At 36.4% G+C, this 15,337-nt stretch overlaps 1 protein-coding gene across 1 annotated transcript in view; it reads right to left on the bottom strand.

The window, feature by feature from the left end:
• Soat1 (sterol O-acyltransferase 1) overlaps nt 1-15,337 on the bottom strand; it is a 55,562-nt gene that overhangs the window by 11,179 nt on the left and 29,046 nt on the right. Inside the window, exons 4-7 of the mRNA XM_076831604.2 lie at nt 6,507-6,658; nt 5,502-5,561; nt 2,889-2,996; nt 1,199-1,481 (exon numbers count right to left, since the gene is read on the bottom strand). Coding sequence (XP_076687719.1) covers nt 1,199-1,481; nt 2,889-2,996; nt 5,502-5,561; nt 6,507-6,658 — 603 coding nt within the window. The remainder of the gene's footprint in view (nt 1-1,198; nt 1,482-2,888; nt 2,997-5,501; nt 5,562-6,506; nt 6,659-15,337) is intronic.

Consider the following 15,337-nt stretch of genomic DNA (forward strand, 5'->3'; position numbering starts at 1 on the left):
AGCATTATTAATATAAATATTATAATAATCTAAATTAAGAAATTAAGTCTGTTCAAGATGGAGGTAGTGGTGCATGCTATAATCCCAGTGACTCAGGAGGTGAGGCAAAAGGATCTCCATCTAGGCCCAGCAACTTAGCGAGACCTCATCTCAAAACTAAAAGTAAAAGGGTCTGGGTAGCTTAGTGGTAGAGTGCCCCTGGGTTCAATCTCCAATTAAAAAAAAAAAAAAAGAAAGAAATTAAGTCTGTTCAAAGAAATTCTGAATTGGTCTTTTTTATTAGTCAAATAGTGCTACAGACAATATATGTCAGAAAATTCTAAAGGATATATTAAAAAATTGAGATAAGGGCTGGGGCTGTAGCTCAGTGGTAGAGCGCCTGCCTCGCACTTATGAGGTACTAGGTTCAATCCTCAGGATCACAGAAAAATAAATAAAGATATTGTGTCCATCTAAAACTAAAAAAAATAAATAAATTAAAAAAAATAAAAATTGAGATAAATCTCTTACTTAGAAGGAAATAGTTACATGACAATGAGTTTTATTTTTTTATACCTTTATTTTATTTATTTATTTTTATGTGATGCTGAGGCTCGAACCCAGGGCCTCACACATGCTAAGTGAGCACTCTACCGCCGAGCCCCAACCCCAGCCCAAAAGTGGAGTTTTAAATTACAAAGATATTTAATCATCTAGATTTTTACAAAAAGTATTTTGGGGAAAAAAATTTAATTTATCCAGAACTGTTCAATATAATTTATTTCAATTACCAACATCCAGAGAACACTGGAGCTAGAATGAATTTTAAAAGATGATATCCCAGGCACGGTAGTGCACACCTATAATCCTAGTGACTCGGGAGGCTGAGGCAGGAGGATCATAAGTTCAAAGCTAGTCTCAGCAAAGCGAGGCTCTAAGCAATTAACCGAGACCCTATCCTTAAATAAAATACAAAATAGGGCTGAAGATGTGACTCAGTGATCGAGCACCTCTGAGTTCAATCCCCAGTCCCCCTCCAAATAAAAAAAGATGAGATAATATAGTTCAGCACTTAAATTCTACACCTACTGGCACATAGTGCCATATATGAAAACTTACCCATGTTAATACAGCTAAAAATAATACCACTATTATATCATTATTGTTATTATTATTTAACTAAGCACAGCACCCTTTTGGGTAACACTAAAAATCTTACCTGTTCAAGTATAACAATGAACCGAGAAGCTGGTGGTAGTGTATATGCTAATACAACATATGTTGGTCCAAACCCTAGAATTCCAAGCTGGAAGACCATAAAAATCAAGCCATGGACAAGAGAATAGATCACTGGATGAGAACTCCTGCTGTAGCCATCGGCCCAATGTTGAAACAGGAAATAGGGAATTGAAAGCGTACACAGGAACATGATACACCATGTCCAAACAACAGTAGGAAATTTACCAAAAGCATAAGACAGGAGATTGAACTCAAGTACTAGCCTAGAGAGGAAAAAGCAGAGAGGAAGAATAGAGAAGTTAGTTTCTAATATGTACAGAATTCAAAACTTTCAGACCCCAAACTTTCAATCCTCATAAACAATACAATATTAATACACTGAACATAATTACACTGGATATAATGGCTCGCTGGACAGAACCCTCTCTCTGCTTCACAACATATCAACAACAAACTCTCTAAAAGCAAAAACTATGAACTCAAGATACCTAAGGTGATAGATATGGCCTTGAACTTCTGGAAGATCAGATTCTTACATTAGTATTTTAAAACCAAAATATTAGGTGGCAAAATATTCGATAACAATTATTTTTATGTACAAAAGATGATTTTTCAGAAGGAAATAGGTATAATTCAAAGGACTACTAATATACTATTTTACCATTATTTCAAAATTGAATTTTTTAAAAAAGCATGCAAATTCAATCTATGACTACCACACTGCTACTTTTTAAGTTATATTCAATATTTATTTAGTTTGTATACTAGGGATTGAACACACATAGTAAAGACTTTTCTTTTAAAGTAGTTTAGAAGATAATTCACCTTTCAAAAACATCTCAAAATATTAATCCTGACCTACACCTCCAGCCTTTCTATTTATTTATATTTTTGAGACACTGTCTAAAATACTTGTGATTCTCCTGCCTCAGTCTCTTGAGTAGCTGGGGTAACAGATGTGCATCACTGCACCCCCTTACACTTGATTTTTTTTCAATAAATATTTTTTAATTGTTGATGAACCTTTTTTATTTTTTTTTATTTATTTATATGTGGTGCTGAGAATTAAACCCGTGCCTCACATATGCTAGGCAAGTGCTCTACCAAAGAGCCACAACCCTAGCCCAACACTTGATTTTTATATTAAGGGGCTCGGGTTGTGGCTCAGTGGTAGAGTGCCTGGCATGCACCAGGCCCTGGGTTCAACCCCCAGCACCAACAAAAAAAAAAAAAAAAAGGAAACATCACTTTTTTATACCTTAAATTCCAGAAAGCTACCTATTTTTAGCAACAGTCTTAAATATGCACCATAGAACGCTGATAAATTATATATACAAAAATCTCCTGTTTGGGAAAGTTGCCTAGTCCTTTTTTTCTTTTTTTTTGGTGGTGGTGCTGGGGATTGAACCCAGGGTTTGTGCATGTGAGGCAAGCACTCTACCAACCAAGTTATATCCCAATCCCCAGGGAAAGTTGTCTAGTAATTATTGATCGTGGTCTATTAAAATTGAGTACTTTTAAAATAAAAGCAAAGAAACTTCTAACCTTCTCTTTAGTTATACTTTTTAGGAGAAAGGAGTATCATCCTCTTTTTAGCCAAATATCTTTTACTAAAATATAGTGATAACTCCCAACTTCTCATACATCAACTAGCAACTTTCTTCTCTTACCTTCCTTCATCGATGTAATCTACCACAAGTGTGCTGAGGATAAAAAGAATGAGGAGGGCAATAAACATGTGATATATTGTTCTGATGTGGTCCACTTCAAACAGCTCACTGTAAGTGTAGTTCAAACAAATCAAATTAGAAATCTGTACCTAATTTTAAAATACCACATAGTAAAGACTTTTCTTTTAAAGTAGGTTTAGAAGACACTTAATTCACCTTTCAAAAATACCTCAAAATATTAATCCTGAAGTACAGAGACAATGAATGATCAGACCAAGGTAAAACTATAATGGATTCTCAACCTTTCTTTCCAATAAAATTATATTGCCTTCTAGAAAGCAACATGATGCCAAATCTTTAAACAAATGGTCTGCATTCCACAACACCCACCAGAAATGACTGTTTTCCATATAAGCAGAGTCCATTCACTGAAAATGGGGAGTTTGGAAACAACTACACTTAGCTCCCCACACTCAGCTATATACCTATTCCGGACGTTCAACCTGACACATCTGAGCTCCTTTGCTGCTGCTGCTGCTGCTGAACACCGACACCTGCACATTCATGACACTTAACCACTTAACAGACGCTTCACCCTTTCTCTTCACTAATATTTAAAACTTTTTCTTTTAAAATGGCAATACCTTCTAGATGACTTATCCCCAGTAAATACCTTTTATATCTGAATAAAAGCAAGCATTTAACCTTATTTATAGAAAGTGGCAAGTTAACCTTTTAAATGACTTTTAGAGAACTCTAAATACTATTAAATCTCTAGAATAAGGATCTTCAAATTCTAATAAAAATCCACCTGAGCCATGGAAAATGTATTCTATTTCCTTGGTTAACATTCTTTTTTGTTAAGGTGCATTTTATTTTTTTTCCCACAGAGTACATACAATCCTAACATTAAAATCATAATTATAATGTTCAAAGCAATCATTTTATTTTCCCTGTATGTGAAAAGCCTGTATTTCCCCCCAGATATAATTTTTTCTTTTTTTGACACAGATGATTGAACTCAGTGGTACTTGATCACTGAGTCACATCCCCAGCCCATTTTTGTATTTTATTTAGAGACAGGATCTCACCAAGTTGCTTAGGGCCTCACTAAATTGCTGAGGCTGGCTTTGAACTCATGATTCTTCTATCTCAGCCTCCCAAACCGCTGGATTACAGGTGTGCACCACTGCGCCCAGCTCCCCCAGATATCATTTAAAAGATCAATCTTGTCAAATCATCATGTCACAAAACCCACTGAAATTGAATTTTTCATTACATGTTTAAAAAACTCCAGCCTTCTTGTTGAAGTTAAAAGGTACAGATCAATTTGGTTCATGATTTTTCCCCTCCAGCAATGGGGATTAAACACATGGGTAGTCCTCTACCACTGAGTTACATCACCAACCCTTATTTATTTATTTTGAGACAAGGTCTCCCCGATTTGCCCACTCTGTCTTCAAACCTTTCTTGCTCCTGCCTTAGTCTCTCGAGTAACTGGGATTACTGGCATGTACCTCTGCCCCATAAAGTAAATTTTGATGAGTGTAAGGTACATGTTATTGTTTAGATATGAAGTATACCCTAAAGACTCATGTGTTGAAGGTTTGGTCCCCAATACACCCTATTCAGAGGTGAGGATTCTGGGAAGAAATTGAATCATGAGGGCTCTGACCTTATCAATAGATTAATCCATTAGAAGGATACATATCTGATGGTATTATTGGGAAGTGGTGGAAAATGCAGGCAGTGGGACTTAGTTGGAGAAAGTAGGTCACTAGGGGCATGCCCTAAAAGGGTGTATCTTGTCCCGGGCCCCTTTCTCATTCTCCCTCTGCTTCCCAACTGTCATGAGAGGAGCAGCTTTGCTTTGCTGTGCCCTTCTACATTGACGTTCCTGTCTTGGAGCCAGCCAACAATGCACTGGCACCTCTGAAACCGTGAGCCAAAATAAATCTTTCCTCCTCCAAGCTGTTTTTCTCAGGTATTTGACACTATAAAGGGCTGATTAACACAGTGCATTTTTAAAGACAGTCAGGTTAAAACACTTAACATAATTTTTTAACAAAATAACTATCTCAGATGATCTACACAGATTAAATTTCAGCAGTATTTTAATTTCAGCAGTATTATATTTGCTATTACTGAATGAGTAAACAATATACTCAGCATAAAAGAAAAATATTCATCACCTACTCAAAATGCACCTTTAATTTTCAGTTCACAAATGAAGTCACCATAATGAATTTACATGGTATAGATTCTATTTTAAAGCATTAGGCAATCAAAGTTTTAAAATAAATGAGAAAATTATCAAGTCTTCCAGCAAAAAAGAGAGGAGGCATTTAAGTCCAAAACTAAAAGTCTTCCTACATTACAAAACTTCTCACTCTATCCCTTGTCCTTGTGAAACTAGATCCAAAACCAGAAGATCGGCAAGAAGGAGGAAGAGAACCCAATGTACAAAGAGAAGAATCAAAACTAATGACTTATATGGATATAGAAAGAGTCATTAAATATTTATAGATTAAGCAATCTACAATCAGGAGACTCACTCAGGGCAGCTTTTTAGAAAATTCAAACTAATGATTAACAAAAGCAAAAACTACTCACTCTAAAAGCGATCTCCTTGCAATAAAAATTTTTCCTTGTTCTGGAGGTGCTCTGAAATCTCTGGAAAAAGCAAAAAATACAATAAAATAAGTAACCCAAATATTATAAGAAACATAATCCCATGGACAAGAGAAACGATATTAACTACAACAACCAACATTAATTACCCTTCACTATGATCTGGGTACTATGTTAAAGGTTCTGTGCATGTTATCTCAGTTACTCCTACTGAACAATATGTGAAGGTGGGTACATGCGTAACTGTTTAGGTTGGGAGAGATGTCAGACACACCTAAGTGCAGCACCCAGCCCCTGTGGAAAAGCATTCTCTGCAGCACAGGTTGGCAACCAGTCTTCCTGTTTCTAGAGAGTCTCTGAGATCAGGGACAGGCCTGCAGCCATACTTTATTCTAGGTCAGATATTGTTACTAGTTTGTCTTCGCAATTTCAATGAACAACATATGCTTATTTTATATGTTTACACATGGTGCCGAGGATCGAACCCAGTGTCTCACACATGCTAGGCAAGTGCTCTGCCACTGAGCTATAGCCCCAGCCCCATAAAGACATATTGTATAGAGTACAGTGGCAAGGCATGAAATAATGTGGTTAAGAGCAAGGACTGGTGCCAGACTATGGGTCGAATCCCTGCTGTTTAATCTTGAATAACATTTAAGTGCTTTGCGCTTCAGTTTCCTAAGTTGTAATATGCAGACAGTTATAATATCTATTCAGAGGGACACTATTCAGTTTAAATAAGTTATTCCATGTAGAGCACTCAACTATTATTAGTCAGTAGTCTTCAGGTATGTATGTGTTATAATCCACACACTAAGAAGGAAAAACCTGCCCTTCAAGGGATTAAGTAATGTACCCAATGCAACATAGAGTCAATTGAAGTGATGGCAGGGCATGAATCCAGGCGTTTTTACTGCAGTCTATACTCTGACCACTGAGATTCGCCAGAGTAGATATCTGCATTCAAAGAAAATAACTAACACTTACTTAGCTCTGTGGTTGTTTTTCATTTCTTCAAGAATGGAAAAAGTTGTGAGGGCGCAGCCACCATTGTCTAACGATGCAGATTTTTCAATGAGATTGGTCACAAAATCATCAAAGTGACTGCCAACTTCCTTCATAAAAAGCGGCTTTAATTCCTAGGATTTTAATACACATGAAGAAAAATAAGAAACTAACATATGCATGTGGGTTATTAATGTTTTTCTAAAGGGCTATCTTAAACAGAGCTGGTTCAGGAGAAAGACATACTAAGTAAATGAATTCACAGGAGTCAAAGCAGAAAAATAATTTCTATAACTGACTTGTAGTTCCAGAAATGTCTACTGAAAAAGCAATACAGTGATTTTACACTCTTTGTTAAGTGTTTTCTCCTTTTGAGCACAAATTAAGATACTAAATAAAATCCTACAAATGATATACAGAACCGAAATTACAGAATGAGGAAAATGAGGCTATTCCTTTCTCTTCATTCTTATTTAGAAAACAAAGTTTTTATATTGTAGCCCCATTACATAATTACCATAAATTTGTCTTTCTTCTAAAGCAATCCCTTTACCCCAAGTACTCACCATTTATATTTCATAGCATGTCATTCTACATCATGTCTACATTTACATGATGCTCATTCCTAACTCCAAACTATGTATTTTTCTAACCACAATACATGTACATGTATGTGAACATATTTATGTTAGCTCACCATTACCCTCAGACGAATTACATCCTTTGCTCTGATCTAACAATGAGGAGAGAAATTAAATAAAGGACTAATGGTGCAGTGAATGCCACAAAGAAAGGACAGTTCAGAGTGACAGGAAAACAAAGAGAAGAAAGACAGAATACAGAAGAGAAGAAATCACTGGGTAGTGTGAGGACTGATGGAAGGAGGAAGGTTTCGAGTGTCCTTGTACGTTTCTTTCACACCCTCACACCCAACACCTCAGACAATGATATCTCTTAGCTAGGCTGAGCTTGTAAGGTTTCTCTTTCACCAGGATTAATTCTTGTCCTTTTTTTCCTGCAGTAAAATTTACTTGTAGGTAGTTCAGAAATGCAAGGTGACTATTTAAATCTACCACATTCCTGTATAATTAGGTGCCTACTGCTCATTTCTTAAGGCCTTCTCTTTCTCTGAGGAACTAAAAGTTGGTAAAAGATGCTGCCAAAGGGACAACCAGAAATATCTTTATGGCTGAAGACACCATTATATTTCCTTAATCCTTAGAGCCTAGTAGTGAAGGTAATAAAGAGTCACTGCTTGTTACTGTCACTCACTTTGTAGGATGGAATGCAGAACAATACAATACAAGCAGTGTCCATTTTGCCTTCTTCTAAGTTCAGTCACATGAAACTTGTTAATTAAAACTTCAGTATGTGATCACAAGATGGGCATGGTGGCGCATGCCCATAATCCCAGCAGCACAGGAGGCTGAGACAGGAGGATTGCAAGTGCAAAGCAGCCTCAGCAAATTTAGCAAGGCTCTAAGCAACTCATTGAGACCCTGTCTCAAAATTTTAAAAAATACAAAAAAAAGGGTTGGGGTTGTGGCTCAGTGGTCAAGGGCCTCTGAATCCCTGGTAATCCACTGCCCCCCACCACCAAAAGTGATCACAGTAAATCTGAGCAATATCTAATACAAGTAATCTAAAAAGGATGAGGTTATAGGCTTTCTGATTTACTGAACTCTTATCTAGTCCTATTTGTTTCTTTCAGTCAATAGACCATGATAGCCCCAGTACCAAGATGGAGGAAGGAAGAGAGTTAACTAGAAATTAGAAAAGGTGGGTGCTTAGATAACCTTGTAAACAGAATCACTATTTGGAGTTTAAAGAAAGCTGATTTTTTATTTTTCCAGTGCTAGAGATCAAACCCAGGGCCTCACAAATGGGAGGCAAGTGAACCACCACTGAACTATACCCCCAGTCCAAAACATTGTATTTTAAATAAGCAGCTGAATTAGATAGCCTTTATGATAAGAGGGAATGACAACCATGAAGCAAAGACCCTATGGTAAGAATACATAATAAAGGTACCAGTGATCAGAGAGAAGACTGGGAAAAAAAGACGGGACTAGACTACAACAGACTTTTTTGCCATTTTAAGAATTTTTAACTTTATCTTGAGGACAACTGTAAGCCAATGACATTTTAAGCACACTTATAAACATGTCCTGATGTGCAATTTAGAAAGATAAGTCCTTCTAAAAATACTTCCAAGCAGAGATTTCTTTGGACTGAGTCTTAAAATAAGAAAAGGGCAGGTCATTTATAGATAAATAAAAAAACCCTTTCAAAGGTACAGAGGCATGAAAAATTTAAAAGTGGACTGAGAGAGAAATACATAATAGAATTTTCAGTTTCTCAAAAAAATTAGGTTGCTTGATCACAATTTCTTTAATATGACTCCACACAGTCATATTACTAGCCTTTGAATTTTTTGACTCACTGCCTGGCTTTGCACAGAGAACCTTTCAACCTCACTATGGCTGGGAACCAGAAACCTGACCTTTCTGGGCAAAACAAGTAGTAAGTACAAGGGAACAGTTAACACAAGGTTTTAGGTCTTATTCTATGCTGACGGCTCAGAAAGGTCTCCCCTGATGATTCACTCTGAAGTTCTTTATATTGTTCTTTCTTTTCACATATCATTATTTTCATTTTTCTGAATACCATTTAAAATTCTGTATATTTCTACTTTTGGGCCTCTTCCTGTTTGTCTCCCCAACTGACTTAAATACATATTTTTGTGAACTGTATGTCCAGCAATCAAAGGAATTGGCAGGTGACTTTGTAATTTCTAAACAGTTTTTAGAACCAACCTGGCAGCAAAATTCCTACTTACTCCTTTGCTGGCTTAATTTAATTTTTAGTATAAAGTACATAGAAAGTAGTTATTTAAAAAAAAAAATATTTACTTTTTAGTTATAGGTGGACAACAAAATATCTTTATTTCATTTTTATGTGGTTCTAAGGATCAAATCTAGTGCCTTATGCTTGCTAGGTGAGCACTCTACCTTGAGCCACAACCCTAGCCCAGATAGTAGTTATTTAAAAAGCTATCTAGTCTTGATTTCTTTCTAGAAGCTAGGAAAAGTACTAAAAATCATCACTGTTATTGCTCATTATCAGCTATCATTTTTTATTGGATGATTGCTATATTCTTGATCTCTGTTAAGGGGCTCTTATGTGTTATTTCTAGTCTTAAAACAATCTTTGAAGTAACCATTATAATTCCCATTTTACGCATGGGGGACACAAAAGTCAAGTAGAGATCTAGTAAGCTGTAGAACAGGGATCAGAACCCAGGTCTGTATCACCCCACAGTTCATATGACACCATATTGCTTCAGCTATACAATCTGAAATAGGTTCCATGCAATTAGTACCATAAGCCTAAAAAACAAAAATAAACAGCTAAGAAAAAAAAAATCACTGATATACCTAACATGAAAATGGTCAGATATCTAATAAAAAGTATAGTCTTGGGCTTGGCTTGTGGCTCAGTGGCTGAATGCTCGCCTTGTACATGTGAGGCCCTGGGTTCGATCCTCAGGACTATATACAAATAAAAAATAAAGGTATCATGTCCATCTACAAGTAAAAAAATATTTTTTAAAAAAGGTACAGTCTTGTTTAGCTTAGTTCTACTGCAGACATTTCATTTGAAAACATCAATATAGAAATGGTTTATACTAAGCAATGCATTGTAATAAACTCCAATTTTTTCAACAAAGTGCTTGGAAATTATCCCGAAAATAACTATTACATAACCCTTGATACAAGAGGCTAATGGTTCAGGATAGACCAGCAATAAAATTAGGTCCCTGAATTATATAATTATAAGTCCTTTGCATTAGCACACCTATAATCCCAGCTACTTGGGAGGCTAAATAGTGGAGCACTTCAAAACCAGACTGGGCAACGTAGCAAGTTAAGTGCCCCCGAGTTTAATCACCAGTACCAAAAAAAAAAAAAAAAAAAAAGAAAGAAAGGAAGGAAGGAAGAAAGAAAGAAAAGGAAAATATACAAACTAAGCATATATATTCAATCTAGCTTTGCTGACATACTTATACATACATACATGTGCCAATGTATATCTATACAGATCCATGTGTTATGACAGAAAAAGGAAAATGAATTATCAGGAGGAAATGAACCAAAATATTGTCTCCTGGTGGGGATGGGCATTGAAGTAGTAACTATTTTTTTTTAATTGCAGATGGACACAATATCCAATACCTTTGTTTATTTAGTTTTATGTTATGCTGGGGATAGAACCCAGTGCCTCACACATGCTAGGCAAATGCTCTACCACTGAGCCGCAACCCAAGCACCCATACTTTTTTGAAATGATTTTTTCTGCAATGAGCCTATACTACTTCTATATTGGTTTTGTACAGTGTTTGTTTTTTGTGGTGCTGGGGATTGAACCCAGGGCCTTGTGCATGCGAGGCAAGCACTGTACCAACTGAGCTATATCCACTGCCCCTACTTCTGTATTGTGGGGGGGGGGGGGACTATGTAAGTAAACATGTTCCCCCTGCTCTTAAAGCAATATTACATAAACCAATCACATGTTGTATGATAGCACAGCAGTAAAACAAACTCTTAAGGGCTGGGGATGTGGCTCAAGTGGTAGCGCGCTCGCCTGGCATGTGTGCGGCCCAGGTTCGATTCTCAGCACCACGTACAAAGATGTTGTGTCCACCGATAACTAAAAAATAAATATTAAAAAATTCTCTCTCTCTCTCTCTCTTAAATCTTGGGCATTTTTTTTCCAAAGAATGTATTTTATCTAATCTAAGATACCCCTGATTTTTGTGTGGCATGAAGAAAGAAAAGTTTCCTGCTGGGCTGGGGTTGTGGCTCAGTGGTAGAGCACTTGCCTAGCATGTGTAAGGCACTGGGTTCAATCCTCTACACCACATAAATAAGTAAATAGGGACTGGGGTTGTGGCTCAGTGGTAGAGCATTTGCCTAGCATGTGTGAGGCACTGCCTAGTGTGTGTGAGGTGCTGGATTCGATGCTCAGCACCACATATGAATAAATAAAAATAAAGGTATTGTGTCCACCTACAATTAAAAAACAAATTAATAAATAAAGGTATTATGTCCATCTATTAAAAAAAAAGTTTCTAGCTGAACCACACAACACACTGCCTTCCTTACAGTGTATAATATGTGTTCTAATTGAAGAGATATTAAGTAAGCAATTGGGAAGGGAGTATTCCTCAATCAGTGATATACAGATTATCATCACTTAATCAGTTTAGATATTTTAGATTCACATTAACCATAAAATAAAGGAGCAATCATCTGTAAGGTTTTCAACTGCTCTAAAATTATGTAAGTCTTTATCATGAACACCAAAATGGCTTTCATATCACTTTTTAACTTTCAAAGAACAATTTTAAGGTAACTAGTTCAGTCATTGTTCTTCATCGACCATTTTTTTTGCATAGTATTCTTGGTCAGCATGAAGACAAATCCAAGGTCTAACATAGTGCTTGACAAAGAAACTGGGCTGCTCCTAAGAGAGCAACAGGGCAGGAACCTAACTTTTTCAAGTGAAAAAATCATAAAGAATAATGAGCTGACTTTCCCAAAAAGCTCCAAAATAGAATACAGACTCATACATCAATGCATTTAAGTAAAACAGGAACAGGAAATATTATAAGAATGTAGTTATATTTGCATAGCCTCAAGAAGGTAAGATGTAGTCTGTAATTCCATTGGCACGAGAGGTTAAGGCAGGAGGATTTGCAAGTTCAGAAAGCCTCAGCAAAAGTGAGACGGTAAGCAACTCAGTGAGACCCTGTCTCTAAATAAAATACAAAATAGGGCTGGGGATGTAGCTCAGTAGTCGAGTGACCCTGAATTCAGTTGACCCTGGTACCCCCCCCCAAAAAAAAAGATCAAAGTAAAATGGACAGCTGTAACAGACACTCTTAGCCATCCATCTTCTCATCCCATGTTCCCTTCCATAGTCCTAAAATTCCTGGTTTTAACTGCAGGCTTATCACTACCCAGAATAAGATACCAATGAGAATACAGGAGGAATTCTTTTGTTAAAATCTCCAGAAAACTTCCTTAAGATAGCTGGTACCTTTCCTGGCCCTTCTTCCCCAAATCAGGTGAGATGGCTGCAGTCATTTGCAGGAGGAGGATGACAGCCTACCCATAGTGAGATAGGGAGCAGGAAGGAGCCAGGGTCCCTACAGACCATGTACCTCTGAACTTCCTACCTCTGAAGAGGTTTATAGAAGAGGTGAATATACTTGTGTTATTATTATTATAGCAAAACCTAACTTTTAATTTATTCAATAATAAGAATTTCTGGGTAAAAAATACTTGTATCTTCAGCAGTCTGCCAATAAATCAAACAGATCAGCATTATTCAAAATCTTTTCTAGAAGAGGTTAAAAGAGGCTTGTTGCAGTGGTGCACACCTGAATTCCAGCAACTTGGGAGGCTGATATAAGAGGATAACAAGTTCAAGGCCAGCTTAGCAAGGCCCTCAGCACCTCAGTTAAGACCCTGGCTCAAAATAAAAAATAAAAAATGGGTGCTGGGGATATAGCTCAGTAGTGTATCACCCCTTGGTAAATGCTAGTTCCAAAAAAAAAAAAAAAGTGATAAAACTTGGAGAAGCCCTCATTTGCAGACATGCCATCTGGGTCTGGCATCTGGGTTTGGTTCTTATTGTTACAATTTGCTCATTTAATGGCTGAGCACTAGCATAGAGTATTGATGTGAAAAAAACAATACCTGAAATGCTATATAAGAAGCAACAGGGCTGGGGTTATGGCTCAGTGGTAGAGTACTTGCCTAGCACATGCGAGGCCCTGGGTTCGATCCTCAGAACCATGTAAAATTAAATAAGATGAAGGTATTGTGGCCAATTACAATTAAAAAATAAAAATTTATTTTAAAAAGCAAACAAAATATGCCTCAACTATCATACATTTTTAAGAAGCAAAAATAGGAAGTGATTTTTTTATCCCTTTAATTTTCACATTAGACTTAACAGTCCCTCTATAAAATTGTGTGTTAATAAAAGTTCCACAAATACTAACAGTAAAGACACCCTCTTTCCCAACAAGTAAAGAGAAAAAGAGAGAAAACTCAAATTACAAAAATTCATGTTGAGAAATGAACACTACTGAAAAAAAGAAAAAAAAAAAAGACACCCTCTTTGCCCTTCTCAGCATACTCAGTTTCCTCTAGAAACCATCTTCAGAGATAAGAACAGGCACCCAGCAATCAGGCCAGGAATGTGCTAAATGGCCTTGCCCTTCTGTCCAAAATGGAATTCTCTTCCATAAATCTGAATTTCTGAGCTTTGAAATATCTAAACTCTTCCTATTAGAACACTAACCCCTTCCAGAGCTGAGTATTCAACTTCTCCTTGGCTTCTATGAAATATTTTAGTACCTTTCAAATACATTTTCTTTTATACTTAAATAAGCCATAGTGGTCTGTTATTTGCAACTAAAACAATTTAACACAACATTTAAAACAAACAAACAAAAAGGCTAATTTATCTATTAATATAAGTTGGTTGGAGCCTAATCATTTGAATCTCCTGGGCTCTTCGAAGAACTTTTAAGTCTTGTTAAAACACAATTCTAAGGATTTCAAAAGACCATGACTCAGGCCTATTACACAATTTTGTATGACCCCAATAATTTCATCCCACTAATGTCATAATCTCCCTCATTCCACTTCCCTTCTGACTAAAGAGATTACTCATCACTTGACAATGTTCTTTATGCCTTTCCTTTATAGGCTCCTTTATCCATGTAAATCGTCATACTGAGTTCTTTCGAGATTGCTAAATAAGCAAATAAAAATACAGGCACCCAGTTAAATCCGAATTTCAAGTAAATAACAAATAATTTGTTAACTCTAAGGTATGTTTCAAATAATGCATGATGGTTTTTAAAAGTAGTCACTGTCTAAAATTCAAATTCAACTTGACATAGTATATTTTATCTGACAATTCTAGTTTGTGGAGTTAAAAGAGTTGTCTAATAAGATTTGTAGACTACCTGGTCCTTTTACAATAAGAAACAATGAATTCTGAGCAAAAGTTTTAGTCAGTTACATGACGGTGACATAAGCCACTGGTGCCAACGAGGGCCTTGCGGATAGCTAGTCCAGTGCTTCACCTTAAATATTAGGAGAAGACCAACTAATGAAGATGTGTGACAAGTGGTGGAGCATGACACTGAATTCCAATGACTACAAAGATTCCTGACTTTCTGGGGACTAAACCCAGGGCTTCATGCATGCTAGGCAAGCACCACTGAGCGACATCTCCAGTGCAAAAATCATTCGTTTAAAAAAAAAAAAAAATTGAGAAAGAAATTAGTATATGCAAAAACAAGTAAATTTTATGGCTATGAACATGTTCACATACCTGTCTTCTCAATTAATTTCGTGCTAGTAAATATTAACCAATAAAAGAAAACTAACAAAAATATAACCACTTACAGACCTCTCTTATAAACTAGGATAATTTAATAAATAAGATGTTACAGTTTGGGGCTGGGATTGTGGCTCAGCAATAGAGCGCTCGCCTAGCACGGGTGCGACCCGGGTTCGATTCTCAGCACCACATAAAAATAAAGGCATTGTGTTGGGTCCACCTAAAAAAAAAAAAAAAGAGAGAGAGAGAGATTCTCTTTAAAAAAAAATGTTACAGTTAATACATGAGATGTCTACCACACCTGCTAAGGCAGAGGCAAATGATTACATTATGAGAGCTGAAACTAATCAGTGGATTAATCTAGTTGATGGATTAATAACGTGAAC

The sequence above is a fragment of the Callospermophilus lateralis genome, chromosome 13 (genome assembly GCF_048772815.1).
Source record: "Callospermophilus lateralis isolate mCalLat2 chromosome 13, mCalLat2.hap1, whole genome shotgun sequence".
Classification (NCBI taxonomy): Eukaryota; Metazoa; Chordata; class Mammalia; order Rodentia; family Sciuridae; genus Callospermophilus; species Callospermophilus lateralis.